Here is a 25,951-nt window from a genome sequence, read left to right on the forward strand (position 1 = left end):
CAGACAGCCAATGTTCACCCAGCACCGTTTCTGCAAAATCCATTTCAGCTTCTCTTAAGACAGCCTATCTCAGAATGGCAATTTCCACCCAAAAGAGGAATAAATCATATGGGATACACCAGCTCTCTTTACCAAATGGAAGTGGTCTTATGGTATCTGTTTGGGCAAGATAAACAAATGCAATTAATTAACTTCTCTCACACTTAAACTAAACTATTTATCTAAAATGCTTGAAGTCACCAGACTGAACACTGCAGGTCAAAGAAAAGTCAATTTTCTTCAGCAAAACCTGCTGTAGGTTTCAGAGCTTCAGAAACCATTGAAACAAACATCCATGAGCATACAACTGTCAGACTTCCCGAATATATCATTTGCTACCAAGTTCCTCCTAGAGTAAACAAATCTTTGAGTCCTGAAGATAATTATCAATCCTGCATCCTGAGCCAATCATTCAGCTACCAAAGCAACTACAACCCAAGAGTCAAGTTAACTTTTTTTCTTACTACACACACACACATCTTTGCATACAAACCCTTTCAGCAAAAAGTGTGCTAAAGTATTTGTTCTAATCAAACAAAAAGTACTGAATGGGAAAGAATCTGCCCATCTTTAAAAGCAGATTTGCCATCAGGTCCAAAATCTTTTTGAACCAGGGAACACTATTCAGGGCTTTTTTCTGAAAAGACTACAGCTGACGTGTGTTTGGCAGGAACAGTCCTAGCTTTCAATTATTTTCCTTTCACATTCAGACCAGAACTCTGAAAATTGTCTCCTTCATCCCATGAGATAGATATCATGTCTGAGCCAATTGTGATTTAGATATCTCAGACAAGATATAAAAACATTTATTTGCTCAATGTGGAAGTTGTACTTACCAATGACACTAACAGAAAAGGGAGCACCTTTAGCCTAGTGTTAACTATGAAAGAGAAAATGGTCTTAAGGTTTGTATCTTCTGCTCCATATGACTTCTTAAACCCCTACCCACACTCTTTCTTTGCTATTCCAGGCTTGGCTTTGACTAGGAATTCCACTTTGGACCAGAGAAAACACTTCCCATCATGTCTGGTATGAACATTCCTAAAAAAGAGGACTGGTTTCAACTAATTAACATTCTCTAATGGAACAGCTACTTTGCCAGAGGATTCATGATCAGCTCTAATTTGACTTCTAAGTAATTATTAGAGCAGCATGACAGCAATTACATTAGCTGTGAATGTAGCATTTCCCAAAAAGACAGCAATAAATTAAAGATTGATATAGCAAAAACTGACAAGAGCTGGCAGGGCTTGAAAGTTGCTGCTTCATGTTGCGTGTCCCAGAAGACACTGATTTGGAAGAAAGGGCTGCTCGGATACCACTCCCTTCTCTGTTTCTTATACAGCCCTCAAGTGGGACAAAAGGAAGAATTATTTTCAGACAACAAAAAACCAACTATGATTTCAGGAACCTTTTCCTCACACTTTATTTTAGGGTAAGACATCTAAGGAGTCAATTTTTTCACAGAAAAGCTATAGAGCATTTCTAAAACAGTCAAGTGCACAAGTTCGTAGGGGATACACAGTTTGGTTGTTAGACTGAAGACATTTCTTTCCTTTATATTCTGTATCATAAGAGCAGTTATCCTCAAATCCAAGTCAATGCCCTACTTGAGTCAAGCATAAAAAATGTGGCAGGACTAAACATTACACTTATTCTTATTATACACTTATTATTATTATATAAAGAGTACAGTTTTCTGGATGTATAATCTAGCTTCCAGAAAGAAATTTGAGAGGCTTAAGAGATATATTAGTCCAATGAGAAGTGAGCTATAATGTACCTTCACCAAAGAAAGCAAACCAAGGTCAGCAGCTCAGAAGTTATAAGAAATTTTCAAAGGGTAAGTTAGTTTTAAAGTTCAGAGCTATTTAACCTATGAGAACAGTAGCAAATGAAAATTACTTTAGACATTTACATGGCTTTATAAACATTGTGCCTAGTCCCACCACAAATTAAACTGCAGAGCTATGGACTCTTGTTACACTGATGGTCCCAAGATCATTTATTACTGGCCTTGTACTTATAGAGGGGGTGAAGACAGGAGGAGGGAGATGAGGAATTCTCTAGTCAAGTACGGTTAAATGCTTTACAATTTTACTGAAAGAGTTATCTTTTGTTTTGCCTTGTAATTAGTAGGATTGTTTTGGTTTCTAGCTGGTGGTGACCTTGCATTTTGTACCAAACTAGCTGATAAATAACCACAAAAACGTGTATGATAAGTGGATTTAAATGCTAAAGGTGACAGAACTAAGAAACTGGGGCCTGTTCCAAAATGCAAGTTTGCCAGAGGCAAATGAATAAATGAATAAATTTATTTGACTCATTGTATAGCACAGCAGGGTTCAAGATCAATCTGATTTCATGATACTTTTTAAAGCTTTCTTCCTACCAAATGTAACAAGGTTTAAGAAGTCCGACAATGTGTCTTTATTCATTTCGGGAACTGAAAAACTGGAAGCTAAATCACACTATTAATTCACAGAATTATGTCCGAATTTAATCCTAAACTAAATGGGAACACTTTAAAATATATTTTTTAGTTCAAGTATGTTTAGTTCCAAACAACAGACACAACAGATGTTTTCCCATGGCTCCAGCACTCACTCCTTTGATCTACTGATAGCATGCATCTTCTGTGCAAGTGTTATCTACACACACCAACTAAAGTCTGCATTGAGCAAGCAACTTCGTCAATATGGACTTTTCAACTAATCAAAATTCCCTGACATGTGGAAGATACTAGCAACCCTGGAACCTGGCCAGGTCAAGCATCTGCAACTACTGAACACAGCCCACTTTCAATACCAAGCCCTTAAGCTGTTTCCTGAAAGAGGATGCATTTGTATATATAGTGATTATATATTTATTTTACTACAAAAATGCTTACCAAAAAAAAAAAAAGAAATCCCATCCTTCCATAGTTTGGGCAATTCCATGTGTATTTCCTTCAGAGACTTAACAACATGACAGCAATAGCCAAAAGAAAATAAAAATACACCAAATATAAAGTCATGGCAGATTTTTAATTCTAAGTGTAAATAATTCAAAGAATCATTATTTTCACATTTTCTTAGCAGATGAAAGAAAAACCAAACACACACAAAAAAGGCCACTTCTTTCCTTGGTAGTAACTACAGGAACAAAACACAAAATTGCCACTGTAATCATGCAGTACACAGCAAAACCTCTTCATAATTTCTGGTTTAAAATGGAATAATTGGAACCAACTTGGTCTGACAAAATAGCCATCCATCCCACAACCAAAGAACAGTTTGATTTGTCTTTCAGAGAGTTTGCTGAGAAATAAATTAAGAATTTCTGGTGTACTACAAATTTGAATGTGTCATTTGTGTACAACCGCAACAAACTGGCTTTACTTAGAAAAAGGGAATATACTACTATACCATCCTATAACAGCCTGGAGGAATTAATGACTTGTTCAGACATGAGTTTAACGCCATAATTTGCTGCATATAATTACTATTTCCTGGTCAGTTTCTCCTGTTTCCTATATTTTTTACATTAAATTAGATACAGCAGGAATCAAGGTGCTTTCTAGCTGGAAAAGTGTATAATCAACTTAGGCAAGTTAAAAAAAAATTAATTAATTTAAGCAGTCTTAACTGGTAAAGAAAGCCTACCTGAGCCTTCTTTGATTTGCGGCACCCAACATCATTCAAGACAAAAATGCAAAGCTCAAATAATAAAATTTATGCGTGCAAGCTGACTGTAAACAAGTGTCTCAATGGGCTTCCTTGTCTTCAGTGGAAGAAGAATCGAAGTGTTACAGCTCTAATATAAGTTCTGTTCAAGAATTCCTTAGACTGTGTGGATAATGTAGAAAAGGGGAGATGGCTTTAATTCAAAAATACTTCTCTATCAAGAAGTTTAGACTAATGTTTCAGCTACCAATAGATAATATTAAATTCAAAGGATTGGCACCCATGAACATAGGGGACTACCCTTAAAAATGATTTTCCTGAAATATTCTGCCTAGACTAGGAGTTTTGGTGGTTTTATTTTTTAATGCTCCACTCCTTTGACACTTTCCATTTTACAGAATTCTTCTGTGGTTCCTGTTCTTGTCTTCCACCACGTTTTAAAAAAGGAATGCCTATTTACACACACAAGCCACATCATCAAATATTGGCTTGAAACAATACAACCACAGGTTATGTCTGAATTTGAAAACAGTTTGCTTCCTCAGCCTAAGATTTACTGCCTGGTGAAGACACAAAACTCTTTGTGGCTCTCAGTACTTTGAGCAGATCAAATATTTGAAAAGGCAATTTGCACTTTTACAGCTACCACAATCTTAAGCTGAAGTTTGATTTATAATTGTGTCATCTTTATTTCTGTATCCCAGCTTATGTATGTTTTGAAAGAGATAGGCAAATAGAATACCAGGTTAGAAACCTACCTAAACTACTTGCTATCAAAAGATTCCTAGTGGAAACTAAAGTCCTGATTTTCTAAGCTTTTTCCCATACTTTCTCAGAACTGGGTGCTAAATAATGCCAATTCAGCAGAATACAGTCAATGACACCTTGTTAGTCTTCAGGACAATTTCCCCAGGTAACAGCATTCAAAAAGATAATTAAACTGGTGCACTGAGATCCACTATTTGTCCTGCAGATGCTACTATCATGTTAGCGAAGAAATGGTTAACTTAAAGGGTCTAGTTCCTAAAAGATTGTGTCAAGTGTTTCACAGAAGTATTTAAGTGGTTAGACTTACAACACCACCACACAAAGCTCTAAGAGATAATGTTGACCCCATTCCTTTGACACATCCTACTAAGAAGAGGGAGTTCCTATGAAGATCAAGCACATTTTTGACAGGTCTTCCATGAAGAAGTTTACATTTGTTTTGCAATACTCTTTTCAAGCATTTGAACAGAAATAACATGAATCTGTCCTTGTTAGTTTACTATTTTTTCCTACACATTTCACTAAGTTAGCAGTCTGCCTTAACATGCAGACTAAGCAGCATTGGGGGAGCCAAATTAGTTTCTTGTACTGCTGGTGATCCAGATCTGCAAGAACAGTCAGCTTTGCATGGCATACCAGTAATTATTACCATAGATCAGGTATCAAGTAGTGTGCCGAGTAAAGCTATATAAATGTATGCATATGTTTACTATTAAAACCTTCTAATTACATATCATAGTACATCTGCACACAGTACTCAGGTTGGGAGGGCCTTTAACGTCACTGCAACATGACATGGAAAAGAAACTGTGGAACGAAAGCAATGTTATCAATCCTCTTCAGAGCTAGATTCATCTTCCTGGTCAGAGAGTTCAGCAACAGGAAAGCGCAGGATGGCTGCCACCCCTGTCAGCTGGCCCAGCTGCTCTCCAGACACATGGAGGCTGGAGAAAATGCGTACTGTGCCCATGTTCTCCCGTACGCTATCTACCAATTTAACGTATCGGGCACGTGTAGCCACATCCTGGTGCCGAAAAAGCTCATCACTGATCAGCAGGGTATCAATGGCCATGGCTTCATTGGCCTTCTCCACATGTTTCAGCCCATAAAAAGCCCGGTCAGGCTCGTGCTGCAGCATTTTATAGAAGTCATCTAAGGCTTTGACCTCGCCAGCTGCCTTAGTGTCAGAAAGACGGCTAGTTACAGCTGGGTCGCAGAGTGCTTCCTTCAGTGCGTATTTATGTCCTGAGGAAGAGTGGACCTAGAGTGAAAACAAAGTCAAAAGTTTGGTGTTTTTAAAGTAAAAGGACCATTTTCTTGATTAACCAATCACAAACATCCTCTATGATATGTAATAATAATCTTGATAGTTATTTGGGGAACTTAGCTCCTTCTTGAAACACAAAACTGTTTTCTTAAAGAATCTCTCCTGCAACCTGAAGCCTATACGAAATCCCATGAACTGTCTTTCAAGAAGCACAAGACAACTGTCTCTCTTATTCAAAGGCTGGGTTAAATATGCGAGCTGCTCTCAACAGTTCCCAAGGTAAGGCTACTTGAAATTACTAAGAAACTAAGATCTAAGGTTGTCTCTTTTTTAAAGCATTCAAGAAAAGGAAGGCCCCTTAAGACTGCAGGTATATAATGTAAAAGCATCAGCTCTAGCTGCATAATTATTATGCTTGCAAAGCTGTGAAGTACATTAAAACTTCTCACTGTTATCACTTTGCTACACATGGTGCACTGGGTCTCCTAAATACTGGGACCATTAAGCACTGGGACCAACTTCACTCCCCCTGCCCCCAGATTACAGGGGTACTCCAACCTAAAAATTATACAAGTATCCTTATGAAAACTTATTTTAGGCTCTGAATATGCCTATTTCAGTATAAGGCTAACACCCCCACCCACCCAATCAGCGAGATGACTAAGAAACAAGGCAAAATGCACAGCCTTTAACTATGTAGTACAAAACTAACAACAAAATTCACTAACCTATACCACATCCAGGTACTTTAAAAAAAATCTCAAGAAAACTGTTATTAAACATGCATGCTATACAGTGTGACAGAGTAACAGTGCAAAGTATTTTCCAACTTGCACTTCACACTTAGTTGAGGAGTATGTATATCTTTACAGGGAGTTTGAAATATCTATTACTTTCTCTACACCACATTAAGGTATCCTAGACAGGAACCATCCCTGGTACCACACACAACTCCCTTATAGTTTGGGAGGCACGAGAATAATTTCCTCATGATGCTCACTCAGAAATTTGTTTTCTTTACTGACTTATTTCCCATGTAACTACCTTTTACTATCACACACAACTCTCAAACCTCTTTTTACCCACTCTGGTGACTGCTTAGCTCCTTACCTGTAGGAACTTGGACCTGTTCTCCAGCAGAAGTTTGTTGTCAGTCTTGACTGCCTGCTGGAACATGTAGTCACAAAACTGCTCCCGCACGAAGCCTGGGCTAGCCACCAGTACACACTTCACCACCTCAAAGTTGATATGCCTCTGGATGGCTTGCACCACCTGCTCGTAAAACCTCTCCAGAGCCCGGTCGTGCTGACTGCAGTTCCCCTTCCGCTTGCGGGGGATGTTCACCTCCACCTTGGCACGAGTAAGCGTCATGCTCGGGGTGACCAGGCAGACGTGAGCCAACCCTTCCTGCATGACCACGGCTGCCACATCGGCGCTCCAGGCCGGGTCGCAGGCCTGCTCGATGCGCTCCAGCACCACGCTGTCCCACTGCTTCTTTGCCAGGGTGAACTGCCGGTTGGGCTCCAGTTCGATGGTGTGGTAGGCGCCCATCTTCACATACTCATTCTCTTGGATATTCGTGCCCTTAACCCGCAGCTGGCAGGCCTGCGAGTCGAAGTCGATGGTCTCCACGCAGAGGGTGAGGGTGGTGCGGATGCGGTTGCTGCCCACGCTGCCCGTGGACGACTCGGTCTGCACCTTGCGGATGGTGGAGGCGCGGAGGCTGTCACCCACCTGCAGCAGGTTGTAAGTGTGCCACATGTCCTCGGGCTCCTCGGGGATCAGCGTCACCTGCCCCGCATTATCCTTCTCCAGGTCCTTCCTCACCAGCTTCATCCTGGCGGTTCCCCGCTTCGCTCTCCGGCTTCTCCTGTGTCACAGCAGCAGCGGGCAGCAGGCCTGCCCCGGGAGGACACGCTGAGGGCTAGAGCCGGCGGGCCGCACACTCCCGGACGGACAGACTCCCGGACGGACGGACGGACGGACACCCAAGCGGCCCTCCCTTAGCACCCCCTGCCCGCGGTCCCCGGGCGCCCGCCGCCGGCCCCTACGCGCACGCGCGGCCTCCACAGCTGGCGCATGAGCACAGAGCCCGCTCCCCTCTAAGGCGCCGCCGGGACGCCCCCGCCCCACCCCGCCCGGTCACCGCAGGCCCGGCGCATGCGCAGGGCGCCGCTGCGCGCGGTAAGCTGCGGGCGCGTCGCGAGGCTTCATCCTGCGGAAGGAAAAGTGCCGGGGCGGTGTGAGGGCGGGGGACTGGGAAGCAGCCGCGCTGCTGCCGAGTGCTGCGAGCAGTGGAAGTCGGCTACTGCCTCGCCGGGAGGGGGTTGCCCCCGCGTTTGTCCTTCCTCTCCAGCGCTTTACAGCGGCGGTCCAAACTCCTAAAGGTTCCTAACACCGTGCCACACTGTGTTTGAAAAGAGGAGAGAAAAAAAAAAAAAAGCAAACCAAAACCAAACTGCCAAAGCCAAGCAGCTGTGGAAAGTCACAGGTGCAGATGGCGAAAGAGGCGAGAGTTACAGTTCCGTGGTTCAGCGAGTGCCAAGGGGCCAGGGGACTGCAGTTCCACCCGGCAGCAGCCGCCGCCGCCTGGCTGAGGCGGACCGAGGCAGCCGTCACCCGTGGAAATGAAAACCAGACGCAAACAACACCAGAACCTGAACTTGGACCCTGCTCTTAAACTGAATTCCGGTTTAACATGTTTTTGTTAAATTTGCAAGCTACACTTCAGCCAGTACTGAACATTGACTGGCTTCCTTCGAGTTCTGACACCCTAGAGAGGCAGATAAGCACATTTCAGATGAAGCTTGATATTCACGTAGAGAAGTAACATGCCTTGCTAAAACACACATCAGTGATATTTGCAAAGAAAACAGACCTGAACCATCACTACCCAGCTCAATTTGCACTCTAGACAGGTGTAACAAACCAGAAATAATAAAAAGTTGTATTACTATACAAGAAGAGAGGAATATGGGAGAAGAAGGGAAGGTTATGTGAGACCTCATAGCAACCTTCCAGTCTCTGAAGGGGAAGAGGGAAGCTGGAGAGGGATTCTTCATCAGGAGCTGTAGTGACAGGACAATGAGTAATGGGTACAAACTAGAAGAGGGGAAATTTAAGTTATGTAATAGGAAGAAATTTTTCTTTGAGGGTGGTTAGACACTAGAATAATGTCTAATCCCTGGTTGCCCAGAGAGGTTCTCGTTGCCCCAACCCTAGCACTGGCTGGATAAGACCTTGAGCAAGCTGATCTAGTGGGTTGGGACTAGATGATCTTTAATGTCCATTCCAACCCCTTAAAAATCTGTAATTCTGTGATTCTAAGTTCTGTGGCTTATTTTTGAAACAGAATATGGCACTAAAACTCCATTGCAGAATGAATGTAGAACAAGGAAATGAATGGAGAATATAAAAAAAATGCTTGCATGAGAAATGATTAAATAAAAAAGGGTTGACAAAGTAGGCACACTAATGTGCCATGCGAAGTGTGTCAGGGCAGTTGCAACAGATACGTTAAGTTTGGAACGACTACACACTCAGTCTGGTAACAGAAAAGCATGAGGGTATCTTCTTACAGATGAGAAGGTGGCTGTAAGGAAGTTTCTGGTTTCTATTAGCTATTTTTTTTTAATGAAAAAACAACCCACTGTGGATTATGGAATTTGCTGACTTGGAAAGGCTTTGGAGTCAAGAATTTATTGAGATACAAGGCTACTGTGAGCAAAAATAATCCATATCTCCCATTATGGTGTACCTATAAATTTCTCTGAAGTATCTAGCTCTAGACAGTTGTGACAGGACAGTGAACTCAGATCTGGCCCAGTAATGTGCGTTCCTTTTCCCTAAGCTTGATACTTGTGTAAAAACAACTTTATCAGATATTACATAATAGGACTTATTTATCAGACCTCAGACTCTCTTCCTGTGAGTACACATGCATAACTCTGTTAGCATGAATAGTCCAAGCAGGACCACCCAAGGGAATATAACATAACCACATGTGTAAGTAACTGTTTGTTTAACTGGAGCTTGTACATACTAATAATTTTGCATTAATGTTTTAGTGCAAAAACAGAGGCAGAGAGCTTCTGCATTCAGCTTTCCTTCAGGAGAGAGCGTGCATTCAACTTTACTTTAGGAGTTCCTTTCACTTATCTTTATAAATGCTTAATGGTGAATTTATGGCACATGTTCTTTATGTTCTTTGCAACTATAAAATTGCAAGGGTTGACCTCATGCTGTTCTTTCAAGAAAAAATAGTTGTGCATGTTTACCTTCCACATTAAAATGTATTTTACTTTTTATTCTTTTACTGCTGTGTATTTACAAAATTTTCCGTGCTTATTCGTTCCAATCGAATTTTTACAAGCAGCCTCACATCCCTGGAGATGCAATATATTTTAGATAAAGGTTGCAAGTTGCCATCCAGTACCATCCAGTAGAAAATAAATGTTCAATTCAGAAAAATAGGTTGCTCGCTGCATTAAAAAACCCCCACAATAACACACACGCACACCCATCCACCCACACCCACCCCAAAAGTAAAAATCTCACAACAAACAAAACCACAACCAAAGAAAAAAAACTTTGTAACAAAATTTCCACTCAAAATTTTACGTGGTAGAAAGAGACATTTTGATATGGGCCTCTTCTCAAACAGCAAGTTGTAAGATTTATAGAGTTATGAACACTGATCCACAAATATTTATTGGCAACTGTAAACTTCAATGATGTATCCACTATCAGCAAGACTGTTGTCAGCTTACAAAGGAAAATATTTACTAGTGATGATGCTTTGCCTTCTCTGGTAAAATGTAAATAGTGTGTATTATTATTTGAGTATGTCAAAAGTATGAGCAGTAGAAGAAAAACATCTCAAAAAAATTAAGAACCATATAAGTTTCTAAGTTCATTCTAATTTTGCTCATGGCAGGGAGAGAGATGAATTTGACCATAGTAGAGCCAAAACAAGTGGGTAGTTTTAACTCTACATACAGTGTTAACATAAAAGTACAAAATTGCATAGCCTGTTCCTGTCTTGGTAAAAGATTGAGAGACTATGTGTAGGACCTAACAGTTCTTGCAATAAATCACTAGGTATTAATATTTGCAGTAATTTGTCATCCATTTTTGGATCTTTTTAAGTACAATTCAAGATAAGATGAAAATGGTGATAGTGTATATTCACAGGGATTTTGGAGCCATGCTGGTAATCTAAGTTTATTATTCTGAAAATGTTTGAGACACACTGCCATACATCTTCAATTCTTGGTCATCTATTTTATGGAGATGGGTTATCTACAGATTTTAGAGAGGAGAGGTCATGTTTTTAGGAAATCCTCTCTCCTCCATATTATAGCCACTTCAGCTAGAATTCATGCAAACATGCTCACATCCTGGAAAAGAAAAACTAATGGGAAAGAATCTCTAATATAGGGGGAAGTCTGCTGAGAAATGTTGGACATTATTGTGCAAGAGCAAAGGAAGATGAAAGAGAAAGATCAAGAGGGAAACTTGGGAAAACATCTCTTTGCATGCTTTGACTTTGTTCTGTGGCTGTCCTGCCTGTAAGGCTCTGTACAAAGACCACTTCGTTTTCTGCATACAGTTCTGTCTTTATCTGTTTATCTTTATCTTTTCTATAATAAAGATAAGTACAACAAAACCATCACCAATAAGGAGAGAAGTCCAGGATGGAACAGGCTTTGCATAACACTGTTAAGTGAAGAAGCATTTAGAGGTAATGGAACCCTTTAGACTGACTTCTTCCTTCCTCATCTGTTGAAATGGGCTGGAGAAAACTTCAGCAGATCCTTAGTCAAACCACTTACACAGAGGACAGCTGAGGTAAACTCAGCCATCCCTTATAGCTGTTCATCCAACTTCATCAAAAGTCCTGGTGAAGGAAATTATACAGGGGTGGGGTTTTTTTGGTAGCCTAGCAATTCTTTACCTGAGAGTGAGAAAATTCTTCTGAATATTCCCTAAAATTTTTGCATAGTCAGTTACACTGATTTTCTTTTGTCCTTTGTTGGACATGGAGAACTAAGTATTCATCAATATCTTTGGAAACCAACATATGCAATATGGAAAATCATGACTGAGCGCTCTCACAAAACAAAGAAATATTGACATCTGGAATAATATCCTCAGTAATAATACTTGGATAAAATAGTTGTATTTGAAATGTTCAACATTTTGACCTTAGTTTTCTTTCTACTAGATAAACAAGCCTAACTCATTCAGTCTTTTGTCATAGATCATCTTCCTCAGCCCTTATCGAGTTTCTCAATTCTCTGTGCACTTCTGTCTGTTTGCATGTCAGACTTTCTGTGGTCAAGATTCTCAGAGATCTCATCAAATCAAGCTGAATTGAAAAAGAACAAAGATCTATGTAAATACACAAAAGTACATAACATCTCTATGTACCTCCTTCCTTCTAGTTTCTTTCTGTCTCCTAGGATCTGCCAGATTATTTGCCTTTTTTTTTTCTTTTTCAGGAAGAGCAGCATGTAATTTATTTTTCAATTAATTTTTCATGCCACTATAGTTCTCCTTGCGAAGAAAACCCCTTGTCCATATCTTTATGACATTTTGACTTGCTTATGTAGGACTACTTCGCTTATTTATCAGGGACAATTTGAATCCTTTTCTTGGTATCTCTAATGCCTCCTCTTATTTCTAAGTCTATTCTCTTTCCCACCAACCTTTTAAAAGAGAAACCCCCCTGCCACCACCACCAAAAAAGTAATCACCTGGCAAATCTGGATGAGACTTGCTCTTGAAATGTTTTCCTATCTGACAGTAAACCTTTTTGCCATTACTGGTGAATTATCTTTCAGCAGTACTGTGGCAACTTTGCAACTGTGAAGGGAAGTTGTGACACACTAAATTGTTGCTGCTTTACAAAGCATTCTTCTTTGAAGGAACACAAACAAAAGCATGTTTTGGAGTATGTCACTGTGTAATAGTAGTAAAGACAGTTAAGAACAACAACTATATATGGCATGCCAAAATGCTATATTCAGATTTTCACATTTTCCTGAATTTGCTCCGTCTTGCACAATAAGCACAGAGGGAAGAGGGGAAAACTCTAGTTTTGCCTTTTCCCCACTTGCTGCTGCCTGCATTTGGACAATTCTTATGAAATTGATTTCTTTGCCTCTTTCAGGGGGAACTGCTTCAGGTTCACTATGTGCTACTTGCCTGCGCAAGAGCTGCTGGGGAGTTCAATGTCCAAGTTTCCAAGCACATGAATCCCAGCGTTGCCTGAGCTTCTTTCCCACTTCTTGGATTCCCCTGATTTCAGATCCAAAATGTTACTACAGACTGACTAACTAGGGAGATTGTTACTTGCAGTATTCTTTTTTTCTAGGAAAACAAGTAAGTCACTTACAATCAATGAACCCCTAAAAGAGAGTATTACATATTCCATCTCCGGATAAACTCATCTTTCTGTGGAGTGAGTGCTTCCTCACTTCCCTTTTACCAGTCAGAAGTCTGAAAGCCAAACAGAGGAAAGCAAAAAAGCTATCCTAATTTAAAAAACGATCAAAACCAACCAAAAACCAAACCCACAAAACCAAACAAACTTGTTTCTTCCAAGCCAGATTCAATTACAGTATGCCTACTCAGCCATTCATCCTCATCTAGCAACCACCCCTTGGCCCCCCAGATTCTAAGATTGGTTTAGGGATTAAAGTTCCCAGAGAGAAGCAAACCGAGGAGGTCCCTCACGGGCTGCGGCTGGAGGGCAGCTCCGGGAAGGGCACTCCCGAGGCAGGGATCGGGGCGGGAGGACGCCGTGCCTTGGGTGCCAGACCCTACCAGCTTCACCCGCTTCCCGCCGGGAGCAGGGCTGCTTTAGGGACCTGAGTCTTCAAAGCAAGGCAGAAACAGGACTTTCCTCACCTGTCAGCATCCAGTAGGAGGCAGCCATGCCTGGGCTCCTGCGAGCCGGGGGCCAGGAGCCCGGGCGGAGGGCAGGGGTGGCGGGAGCGGTCCTGCCGCCGGCGCGCCCGGCAGAGCTGCGCTGCCGGTGGAGCTCAGCGCTCTGCACCGCCCGTCCGCCTCTCAGCCGAGTTAGGCATTTCCTGTTTGTTATCCAGTCTTTACGTTGCTTCTTCGCATTAAGGAGAATTTAGCTTCCTCCCACCGCACACAGTTTTCCCCCGACTCACCCCCCTAAAGATCTCAGAGCCTTGGAAACCTCCCCGTTGAATTAGCCCAGCGTTAGGATGTACAAATAAAGCCAAATCTCCCCCACTAAACACTCCGGCTGCAGTTCTCAGAGAGCACAGCAGACCTTAAAGGGACATCTCCCCGTTCATAATTAATAAGTGTCTCCCGCCGGCCAGCCCCTGTCCCAGTAGGGCAAGAGTGAGCTGGGTGTGCTAAACAGCCACCTCTCTCGCCTTACCAACAGGAGAAACACGTCCTTGAAGTAGGGGGGAGTGTTTGACTGTTCAGTTTTAATTTCTCTGACATCACCCCTTAAAAACGCACTCTACGGCCGGTCGCTTGCCCGCAAGAGGAAGCCAGCCACCCCCTCCCCATTCTCGGCTCTGGAGACGCAGTAACTCTTCAGACAGTGGGCGATTTTCTCGAGTCTTTGAGTCTTCCAGTGCTTTGCTGCGTAGAGGAAATACCAGACAGCTGCCTTTGCCCTCATCTATCGAACTGTGGCATCCCTTCCCACTCTCCCTGCCCCCAAAGAGACTTCACTAGTAAATAACTAAATAAATAGCAAGGGTAATAATCAGCCAGATTCAGGCCTGTGAGCGGGGATTTTTAGGGTTTGTTGCACACTCAGGAAAAGAGCAGTTTTGCAGGACTTAGTGATGTCAAGTGGAGTGGCACCCCTTCAGCAGTGTATGAGTTCCCACACTGGACTTGGTGAAAAATCATTTTATTATTTATTTTAAAAGGGAACCCATAGTCCCTCAAGCAAGAAAAAGGAAAACCAAATCCATAAGGATTTGGAAATTTTGGTGCTTCTAGAAAGATCCTCTATAGTTTCCTTGACTTGGAGCAAAGGATTTGGTGAGTAAGTGGAAGTTAGTGGAATTTTGGCAAGTTCCTTTGAGACTAATAAACTGCAGCTTTTAATAAGTGCTATAATAGCTTATTGCATCTTCAAACTTCTGTCTTAATTTCATGAGACCATTTAGGGTGCACCTTTACTTGTAGATCTGTGGAAATTTTAGAAAACTGCACAATTTTAAAGCTGGTTTTAAGGGCAAAGGTCCTCAGTAGGACTACTCAAAGCTGATGAAATTAAGCACATGTGTAACTTTTGCTGAATGAAAATTTTAGCTTCATTGGTGCCAATTTAAAAGACAAGACACATTTTTTCCACTCAAAGGTTTTATGCATAAAATTAAAGGAATAGAAAATGGCATCCAAACTAAAAGAAGGCTGAGATTATGGAAAAAGCTGTCATTTCATTTTTGCCAGTCAGTTGTGTTACTGCTACCGTTATTCCGAAACAGGGTTCGTAACCCAGTGTGCTAGGGCCAATTGCACACAGAGTTGATGTCGTAGTTTATTACAGACTTAAAAGTCTGGGTGCTGGGTGGTAATTCACAAAAGTCAGCACCCTCTGGGTCACAAAGCTGGGGGTTTTTTTTTACCCTTTTTAGTAATGTATTCCACCTACCTAATACAGATGGACTGCTGTATTTTCTTCAAAAAAACCAAAAAAACCAAACAACGAGACCAAACAACCTAATCTTTGCATTCCCTGTGTCACTATACTTCAACTAAAGGCACATGAAGGAGTTGAACTTGCTTTCAAATCATAGTGAAGGGGTTTTTTGTGATTAAATGTATTGCATCAGAGGAAGAAGCAGGGGAATGAAGGACTCTTGGAGTAAAATAAATTCAAACCTATTTGAAATTTAGGTAGCACTTGGTATACATGTGGGGGTTGAACATCATGTAGGAGAGTAGCACTTCTTGAGAATAAAAAGAAACATTTCTGATGAAGAGTTATTCCTAATTTTTACCAAATTTTTCTTTATATTATGATTTATTAATTTCTTTTTGTGATGGTATCCTACGTGTCTTGCATCAGGCAATGTCAAAAGGAAAATATTAGAAAAGATGAATTGCTGGACTGAGCTAGCATTTCTTATTTATTTGAACACAAAGAAAGTAAAATACACTATAGACTTACAGACAACTATCTGTTTTGGGATGTCAAACTGGAAAAAACCATAAACCCTCTTTTTCACAGTTCATGTTGTTTTATTTGCATTAATTCAAGCGATTAATGTTGCTAAATTCTGTTCTTGGAATTTAAAGTTTCATACATTAGTAGTAAGGAGTATATCTATTTTAAGCAGGAATCTCTAGATGATGCTCACTCAGGCCCAGAAGTAGTTAAGATACTAGGTTATTTTAATGTGAGAAAAACAAATATTATTAGTTTCAGTGGATTGTAATAGTATATCAAAACCATTATCCATAATGACAAATAAAAGAAAAAGGTCAAATTAGTTTAAAGAATATAGTTGGCTTGCATATTTTATGTCTTTCTAAGGTGTCACAGAATGCAGAGGAAGGATTTTTTCCTAGTGCTATAAATTAAACATGATTTGTCATTTTGAACTGTGCCTCCCAACTCAGTTTCAGCAACTTCTTTTAGAATGCATGATATAGAATAAGTACACTAGCAGTTCCATGGAATATGACAGAAGTATTTGTGACTAAAGATTAGTTTAAAGACTTTGAAAAACTAGACTTTGAAAAGACAACAACAATTAAAATTATCAGAGAGACACAATTCTCCCTTCTAGGGGGTGTTATTCCTGCAAAAAACCCCCAACCAGTGGAAACACATTCTGTCCCAAAGGTCAGGGTTGAAGAAACAGGAACCAAAGTTTTTCAAATAGTTTCAAAAGCAGGCAGTCTTCTAAGAAGTGTGACTATAATTTACATAGAACTCATTTTTCATGGATGTTTTTCTCTCACTCCTAAAGAGGCTATGAGGAATTTCAATTTATTTTGTTTGTTATGTAAAAAGGATCTCTGATCTGTAATACAAGAGAGCAATGCATAATGCAAGACTGACTTCAAATAGCCAGAAGCATGTCTAACTTTCTTCCATTAAAGGAATAGTATGACAGCATCAATATTGTAAGAGAGATGTAACATGTTTCTGCAGTGTTCACTGTTGTTATTACACTGCATTATACCCTGCATGGAAAATACTACAGAATCTGTTCATATAGCTTCTAAGTGAATATTTATCATTGACAGCACTTATTATAATCTTGGATAGTTTACATTGCACTGTAGATTAGTAGTAATTTACATTTATGTTTCTTTCTTACACTTGCTTATTCACAGTCTCCTACATGTCTTTCACCTCGATGATTTTGTTGTTCATTTTCATAGTCTCCATTTTTTCCTGTCTGATTCTAGACCATAGTAGAATTCACTTGGCACAACTTGTGGGTCTGTAGTCTTATTTTTATTATGTCTGAAATACTCGAGGGCTTCTTCTTCAAGTACCAGAACTAAGACCTTGCAGGATTTGGTATGGTTCCAGAAGTACTCTATGCATAAATCTTTTCATGTTTTACAGCTCAGCTTTTAACTGATACTTGATATTCTTGGAGAATGCCCATGTTTCTGCTCCATCTGTATTAACCAGTGGTACAAATGCGCCAAAAATCCTTTTTGCTATACAATAGCATCTTCATAAAAGTTTTGTTTTGCAGATTGTGTTAGTTTAATTAATGTTGGTAGGAAATGTTATGGAAAATGCCCTTTGTTTTCTGTGTTAAATCTATTCTCTACAATATCATTTATTTCTTCTTGGTTTTTTTTTTTTTTTTGATTATGTATCAAATATCATAGTGTAATTGTGAACATACAGCCCATGTTTTTACTGAAATAAGATTTCTGATTTTCATCCTTAACAGATATCAAGTGTCTCACTTCCTCAGCCATGCTGCTTTTCTTTATGCATTTCCTCTAGGTGCAAGTTTTTAAATATTCATTCCAAATTTTTAGAGACCAAAATTAGGTGTAGCACAAAAGTACCGGAAGACCAGAAAGAGATGAGTTTGTACAGAATCATTTACTGCTAAACATCTTCCACCAATCTCTTTAATTTTTCATTGTTTCTTTATACTCATATAGAAAGATTTTTATATTAAAACAGATTTTAAGATTCTTGCAGATTATATGCTTATGCTTTTCATAATTCCTTATACTATTTCTATTTCCTTTGAGTCAGTTTCTTACAAATTTAGTCCCGATTAAGTGGTTTTTTTCCTGCAAGAGGGAGATTTTTTGCTTGCTTATTAACTTATCTATGTACCTATTTGTAAATTATCTTTGAGCTCTGTAGTATACACCAAACTTTAACATGTATATATATACTTCTTCAAACTATACACTACAGAACACAATCTATTGAACATGAAAGAAGTACTGATTTCTCTGGCCTGAGTGTAACAACTTTTTATGTGCTGGAACTCTGTTTCTGTGGCACTGAAGTCACTGTAGCTATGGCATTGAGTCTGACGGGAATGAAACTGGTGACTTCAAGTGTGGGGAGATGAAAAAAATAAATTAATATTGTATTATACAAAATCAAGGACCTAGAAATTGCAACTCAGGTAATGTTGGTCCACCAGTGCATTAGCTCCACTGCATTATACAAAGAAGATTTGCAATGAGGCCAGAATTTAGGTGTAGAAGGTTAATTATTCTCGATAATACCTTGGGCTTTCTTCAGTCCACACACATTTCTTTTTATTACTGCTTCTTCTGTCTTTTTTTTTTATTTTTCTTTTCTTTTGTTTTTTAACATGCTGCTTGTGGTGTGTTGTGTAACCAATATTATTTATTGTCCAGATAGATTTCAATTATGAAGCTGTATAAAAGAATAAGTTACTGAGAACATGCTGTGAAGGGAGGCTAATTGATGACACTAATTTCTCAAAATAATTACATAGTGTGCAGAATCTTACATTGTATTGCATTGCACTGCATTCATTACCTTCACAGCTGGTCTGCATAATATAATTACTTATTACTGTTTGGTTACAGAAAAAAGGTAGCTTTGATTGTAATAACCCTGTGAAAACTCTTTTTATTCTGGTTTTTTTTTCCTTTCCTAATAGATAAAAACATTGTCTCTCTCCTTTTTCCTTGATGCACACATTCTTCCTCCATGTTGATTGTATTGCTGTTAATGCAAAAGCAATGTTTAAATATAGATCACTGTCGAAGCTTTACTTTAATCTTCTTAATCAAGGAGAAAAAAACCTTGCTTTTTTTGAAGCAACACAAACCTGGTCATGATGACAGCCTATGTTTTATGGCCGACATTAAACAAAACAAAACAAAACAAAACAGCAAAATTCAACCAACCAAACAAAACCCCTGAAAAACCAACAAAACAAACCCACTAAAAACTCAGAAGAAAGCCCAGCACAAAGAAACACACAAAACCCACGCTAAAACTGAACAAAAAATTCCCCCCTGGCAAAACAGCACACACACAAGAAAGAAAAAGATCCTGATAGTGGAAAAACCAGCTTTTGCAATAATTACCTCATATTTTTTAACTATGTGATTTTCAGCCAAACTGAAAGTTTGCAACGGTCTTTCTACAATGAGGAACACATTCCTACTTTTTTAGTGGGAGTTGTAAACCAGGCTCCTGCTGGGATTTGAACTCCTGTAGATTGTGGTAACTGTTTCAGGGATGCTACAATAAGTTTTACCTACAGAGACCTGTAATTCAGATCCCACTGCTCCATCTACCTGTCTATATAAATGGTTTTTGTGGTCTGGAAGTCTGGATCTTTCTGAATGTGGATCGTATTGATAGGGGACAGCTGACAGAGAAGGTAATATCCATAATTTTGTTAGAAGATTAATAATGCACTCAGCTTCAAAGACAGAATTATAAATTGCTATTCTTTTTCACATTGAAAGCCTTTTTAAAAAGCATCTCCAATTTTCCAGAGTCATGTCAAAACTAGAAGACTTTTGCCTAACTGTAATGTTCTGTTGAAACTAATAGTGTGTACTGGAGAACTAAGATTTCTTCAGGCCAAAAGCAATCTGCAGAACTGTGACTCTGGATACTGCTGCAATGCACCTTTCTTCCCCATGCAGGGAGAATAATGCAGCTCTTGATATCATGAGATATGCTCTCCTCGAGTGACCAATATATTAACACGTCTGTCACACGACTGAACACTTGTGTATAAGCCCTGTCAGATGAGTACTATGCGGATATTCCATGACATTGTACTTTTGCATATCAGCCCTTTTAGATATGATAGGCATGAATATGATTGTGTATGAAAAAGATGCTTCCAGGAACGCATGATAAGGAGTGACAAAAGGTAAGGCTCCCAAGATGATCCATACCAGGACTACTCTGCCTGCTTCATCACCATACGCTGTAAGCCTTCAGGTAGCCAGGAGGAGAGTCTTTAATGTGACTGAATTGTTCTGGTGACCTGGATACACCCAGCTGTTCTAGGTTAATTCACTTAGATGGGAATGCCCTGAGCATCATATCGGATGTGTGTTGTCCTAGAAGAGGGAACCAGAGACCAGGACTCATCACCAGAATGATAGCTTAGCCTTCTTGTCAAAGGACTCAAAAGGACATTTTCCTTGCAGTGTAAATCACTGTGGATCAATTAGTGCTAAGCATACTCTGAGTGCATCTACAGGATCAGGCTCTTTAGTGAAACTGAGGAGTGTCTGTTCTGGAGGTTTGATCCAGACACCAAAATGCTTTGGAAGCACAGCTCTAGCCATGCAAAAAGCAAAATGCTAAATGTCTGGAGAATCTCATGACTAGACCAACACCAAAACAGAGTAACTCTAAGTTCAGAGAAGAGGTGAAAACAGAATTTTTAGATCAAAATTCTGAATTTAAATGTGCAGTTAAAATTAGGAATTACTTTACAGCATCAGTGGATTCTAGATCATGGGGCAAGCATAGCTTTGGGTTTATTTTATAATTTAAAAAGAGATTTCTTACAGTATTTTAATCAAATGGTGGCAATATTTGCAGATTAAAAACCCCAACCAAGAAAATGTAAAAATCTGTAAAAATGATTCTGCAAAATGATCCTTGAGTGTAACAAATATAACTTTAGCAATTCACAGAAATTGTTTAAATTATACAGGCATAATGAAAGAGGAAGTTCTGCTGTGATATAAGGAGTTAATGATTAGTAGATTTTGTTAGTTTGAAAATTTATTCTCTGTGAAAAACAAAAAAGTTGCTCATGCTGTATTATTCTCCTTTTCAGCTGCTCAGCTACTGAGTTAGAAATCAGAAGAAGTGATACATGTGTCATTGCTATGCCATTTGGCATGTCTAAATATGCCTAAATATTTACATATCTAAAGACTTTCTATATGTTGTAAAAGTATAATTTGAAAAAATAAAGATGCAGATGTTTCCTCCTCAGCTCATAGGAAATTCTGGTTCTAGGGACCAGAATGAACTCAAAATTCAAGAGGCAAGTTGTTTGTTACAGAGAAGTTTTCAGAATTCATGTCTAACGCTGTACAAACCAGGAATCCCAAAGATTCAGTGTTTTACTGTGGGTGTTTTACTGTGGGTTCTACTGTGGAGTAGCATTTATTCAGATGATGCAACTTTAATAGTGGCAGTTTCAGAGTGACCTGGGGGTGGATTTGTACACAGACAGAAGTTGCTAAAAACAAACAAACAAACAAAAAAAAAAACAACAAAAAAACCTTATTTCATAGCATCTAAGGAAACAATTTTTCTTCAAGATTTTAATCAGTGTAATAAGCACAAACAATTCAATGTATTTCTGCAGTTGATGTAACTGTTTTCTCTCTAAAGAAATTGTGTTACCTTCATCAAAGTTGGTTTGTTACAGTATATCAGTGTCCAAGTATCCAGTGACCATGCTGGGGGTTATTAAAATAACCAACATATATGCCAGAGACAGAGTTAATTTTATTAATAGTGTGCTTATTGATGAGGCACTGGATGTGAGTGTTATGCTTGGATTAATTTTTTGTTTACTGTCTATGGAAATCTTATTTCTACAATAGGGCTGGGCTCAGAGCCAAGACCTTGGTTCGGGTCAGCACATTTTGCAGAGGCTTTAAAGTTAGCTCAGCAATCCAAATAACTCCCTGTGGAGCAATTCAGGACAATATTTTCCCCAAACTCTGCAGCCAAACTAGCCTTTTTGACCTTGTCCAGAACTCATGAATTGTAGTGTCTTGATTAATTCAGTGCGGCACCATTATCAAATACCTGTGCACCTAACATACATTTATCTGCCTGACATCTTGAACCTCTTCAGAAGTTTTCCAGGCTCTAATGGAAGGTCTTGTGTCACCAGAAGAGAGTTGAGTTTGGCTGGAAGAACCATATTTGTTTGCTTTCAAGAGTGCTCTTTGAGTGCTCTTGTTCAAATAAAATGAATGGTCGTATCACTGACCATGTTTGTTCTCAGTCCTATTTCATCTGCTTTTTAGTCTTCTCTGAACAGTCTTTTCTTACAGCCTTTTCTATAAGTATTTTGCTAGGCCAGGGAGGAATACATATCTCAGATATCAAAAAGGTATTTATTCTAGTAATTTCTTTCCTCAGTACTCAGCTAAGTCATTATCACTGCTTTAAAGCTGCTTGAAAAAAATAGATTTTTTTTTCCCCAAATAATATTTTGGAAGGTCTTTGCTGAGAATTTGAAGTATTCTTCAGATGATGTTTTTTTTCAGGAATGGTCCAAAGTTGGTATCTCACCAGCTTGTCTATCTGACATTTCTAGCCCATTTTATAAGCTGATTTGGGGACAGTAATCGCAAACCTCCAGGAAGAGTATTTTGTAGATTCAGAGCACCTTATCAAATGTGTTTCCTAGGCCCCTGGATTCATGGTCTGGCAAGGAGCTAAAGATTTCAATACTAGTTTCCAGGTTTATAATTACCTGAATGACATGAATGCTGGTGTACGTGGATGCATGCAGGTTTCTAGATGCAGTGCCAGTTAGGAAAGAGAGGCCTGCAGTGGTGTGATGATATGAGCTGGTTTCCCTGAAGTGTTTCTTTTGCTTTGGAGAGAATAAGAACTGGGTAGCAAACTGGAACACGAAGAAACTGTACTTCACATTCATCTGAGAAGATTCCACTGTCAACATTTACCCCACAAGAGAGTTCCTGGCAAGAGGTAGATAAGAAATGTACATCAAATCCTTCAGGCGCTTCCAGGCTGAGAATGAAACATGCTTCCATATCATTGGGAACTGCTCAATCATACGGGATGCAGGAATTAAAAGGCATGATTACATCTGTGAAATGTTATCAAAGGAAACTAAAAAGGCAGATTGGACAGTGTTTCAGGAACCCCATATAAGAGCTGACAACAACCAGACATAATTTTTGTGAAGGAGAACCAAGCATTCGTGGTGGCTGTGACTGTGTGACACGAGTATTCTGACACATCTTTAGAAGAGGCCTTGATGGAAAAAGTGAAGAAATACCAGCATCTTCACAAACTAATTCAGGAACTAACAAATATAGTAGGCATTGTATTTATGGGCTTTCCCCTTGGAACGTGGGGGAAGAGGTACCATAGAAATTATGAACTTTGAGGGCCCTGAGTCTCTCTAGATCAAAGCAAGAGAAGACAGCCCAGGCCTTCAGGAAGATCCTTGCTTCTGTAGATGTTGTACATATGTTTGCGAGTAAAGTATTTACTGTTGTATCATCTTAATTAAAAATGAATTTTCAGCGAATGTGGTTAGTGCAGGGCAGCTAACATCAGGCCTGGATAGTACACAGGAACAACAACGGACTTGTATCATGATACGTCACTTACCATCAGTCTGGAACAAAACTCTACTGATTTTGACCAGGGTGGATGGGCCATCTGTACTTAACCTGGAAAAGGAACATATGTAGATTATATGAGTTCAATTAATAGCCATTCCAATAACTCATGTAGAAACTTTTGGAATTATTTTCTAGCTAGTTTTTATACTTACATTTCAACTAGCTCTATTAATGTGTTTGGGTCATGTAGCCAGCTAGTATATAGAGCAGCATGAAGATCTTTCTAACTAGCAAGATAAAGGAAGAAGTATAGAAATAGGGAAGTTTAGACTGCACTCATAAGTGTCCTGTAGTCATAATATCTAATTTAAGGTAAGAAAGCCATCTCGGCTGCAACAATGGCAAAAAGATTTCCAGTAGCGATTGCAATGCTGAATCAGAATTGAGTATTTCACATGGGAAATAGCAAGGCTGGGGAGAAGTGGGCTTTGAAAAGTCACAGGATTTCTGCTGTTCAAAACAGCCACTCAAGCTACAAGAGAAATAAACTTTGAGATCAAACTTTTTACTGTTTTTAGTCATATGTACAATGCAAAATGAATTTATGCAGGAAATTATGTAGCAGTGTAGGTACATAGTAAGGTTTTCTACAAAGTGTGAGCATCCAAGATAGTGAAACCCAATTTACTATTTGGAATTTTGCACATGATATCAGCACGTGGTATTTTGTAAACCAATAAATCCATGAATGTTTGTCAAGAATACTCTTAGCTTGATTATTTTTATTGTCTTTTCCAAAATTTGGCTGTGCAGAGCACTTGATTGACAAATTTGCAAGGGATTTTTTTGTGAATCAGATTGATAGTAAATTCATACATTTTGTAGAAATAAAATTAGAGTAATCAGTTTACTGATGTAAGACAGATAATGATGAAAGCATTGTGATGAAAGTCTTAAAAAATAAAAATGGCTTCTTATAATTTAATTTAACCCTTCTTGATAAATTTTATTAAAATAATTGTTTTACATTATTTTAGTATTCTTTGAACTATTTTGGAGGGGAAAAGAAACTTTAAAATTCAGATAACTGCTCAGTTTTGTGCTTTCTTTAATCAATTCAAAATAAAAAAAATTATAATTTTAAAATAACCTAAGCTATTAAATCAATCAGTTTGATTTAATACTTTGCATATCATGTTGTCCTCAGTTCCGAGATTTTATATTACAAAAAAGGTAAGTTACTGCATGTGTTTCAGGGCACATTTTACTGACTTTCTCCAAATCTTTAGGCCTGCAAATTATATAAGACGACCTGTCTTAATGAAGGAATTTCTAGTGGTATGGCCATAAATTTACTTTAGAGTGAAGAGGCCTTAAAGCCAAGGGAATTATTATGGTTGTTATGGTTGTTTAGTCCAACCCGTAGAAAGGAAAGTATTCTCTTTAGGTCAGATAAAAATATACATTTATATAGTACTAGACAAAATACCATTTCACCAGTTTAAGAAATAAATTTTAATTCTGTTGTCTTAGATCTACCTAAGCTATCAAATATTGCTTTTTTCTAACATGTTTAGAACCTTCATATGGGTCTTCAAGTCAGTAAGGTTGAGAGAGAAGTTAGAAAAACAAAGAAAAGGAACGGCATTAGAACTCATACCCATTTACAGTAAAACAAGGATTTTCCTTGCTTTGAACATTGCCAATAACTTTTGTGTAAGTGGGCAGTGGTTAGGCATAACTTAGGTCTATTTTTTCAACTTTTTAATAGATTTCATTAGACAAGCATCAGCCAGTTTATGAGAGTGAATATGTGCTTAAAGGTATAACGAAGCATAGTATGTCATTAATGAAATGCGGCTCCTTACAAGAAAATATTGCAACCAGTCCTTAAGCTGGCTCAGCATTTTTCATGCTATTAAAAACTGAGTTCAGCCATGGATGTATTTTGACCAAGTTTGGGAGGTGTGATGCAAAACTAGATTTTACAGATATATATATATGTACATATATCTATTTACAGATAAAATGCTGACACTCTGTTTTGGCTTACAAGTGCAAGTTGACTGGATTTGAGTAGGTCTTGGGAATTTCAAGAGGGAAAATGAGAGGAGCTTAAAGGATAAGTTTTGCAAAATCTTCAGAAGATGAGGGATATTGTGAAGAAAAGGAGAAAGTAGTGTAACCTTGCATAGCAGGAGGTAAAGGGTTAAACTATAAATAGTAACGACATGAATCTGTCAATTATAAACTCAAGCTAGTTTCCTGTTAACAAACTATTTTCTATCCACTCTCCAGTATATTAAAAAATCCCAAGCCAAACCAAAAAACACCTACTGTATCTGTAAACATTAACTTAAGCTTTGTTAATGTTTATCAGAATTCCACATGCAAATGAGTC

General features: G+C 38.9%; 2 protein-coding genes and 1 long non-coding RNA gene across 4 annotated transcripts in view; 1 reads left to right on the plus strand and 2 right to left on the minus strand.

The window, feature by feature from the left end:
* The window catches only part of ITGA1 (integrin subunit alpha 1), a 73,656-nt gene extending 59,373 nt beyond the window's left edge, over positions 1-14,283 (minus strand). For both annotated transcript variants that reach the window (XM_048292864.1, XM_048292865.1), the window contains exon 1: positions 13,654-14,283. In XM_048292864.1, the coding sequence (XP_048148821.1) occupies positions 13,654-13,681 (28 nt within the window). In that variant the 5' untranslated portion in view covers positions 13,682-14,283. The remainder of the gene's footprint in view (positions 1-13,653) is intronic.
* PELO (pelota mRNA surveillance and ribosome rescue factor) lies at positions 3,047-7,792 on the minus strand. The gene is made up of 2 exons (XM_048292866.1): positions 6,850-7,792; positions 3,047-5,733 (listed from the first exon to the last, which is right to left on the minus strand). The coding sequence occupies exons 1-2, from the start codon at positions 7,573-7,575 to the stop codon at positions 5,302-5,304; spliced, it is 1,158 nt and encodes a 385-aa protein (XP_048148823.1). The 5' UTR covers positions 7,576-7,792; the 3' UTR covers positions 3,047-5,301.
* A 6-nt stretch (positions 14,284-14,289) lies between the features above and the next one.
* LOC125320491 overlaps positions 14,290-25,951 on the plus strand; it is a 56,743-nt gene continuing 45,081 nt past the window's right edge. The window contains exon 1 of the long non-coding RNA XR_007201129.1: positions 14,290-14,784. This is a non-coding gene — a long non-coding RNA (uncharacterized LOC125320491). The remainder of the gene's footprint in view (positions 14,785-25,951) is intronic.

This window comes from Corvus hawaiiensis, chromosome Z (assembly GCF_020740725.1).
Source record: "Corvus hawaiiensis isolate bCorHaw1 chromosome Z, bCorHaw1.pri.cur, whole genome shotgun sequence".
NCBI lineage: Eukaryota > Metazoa > Chordata > Aves > Passeriformes > Corvidae > Corvus > Corvus hawaiiensis.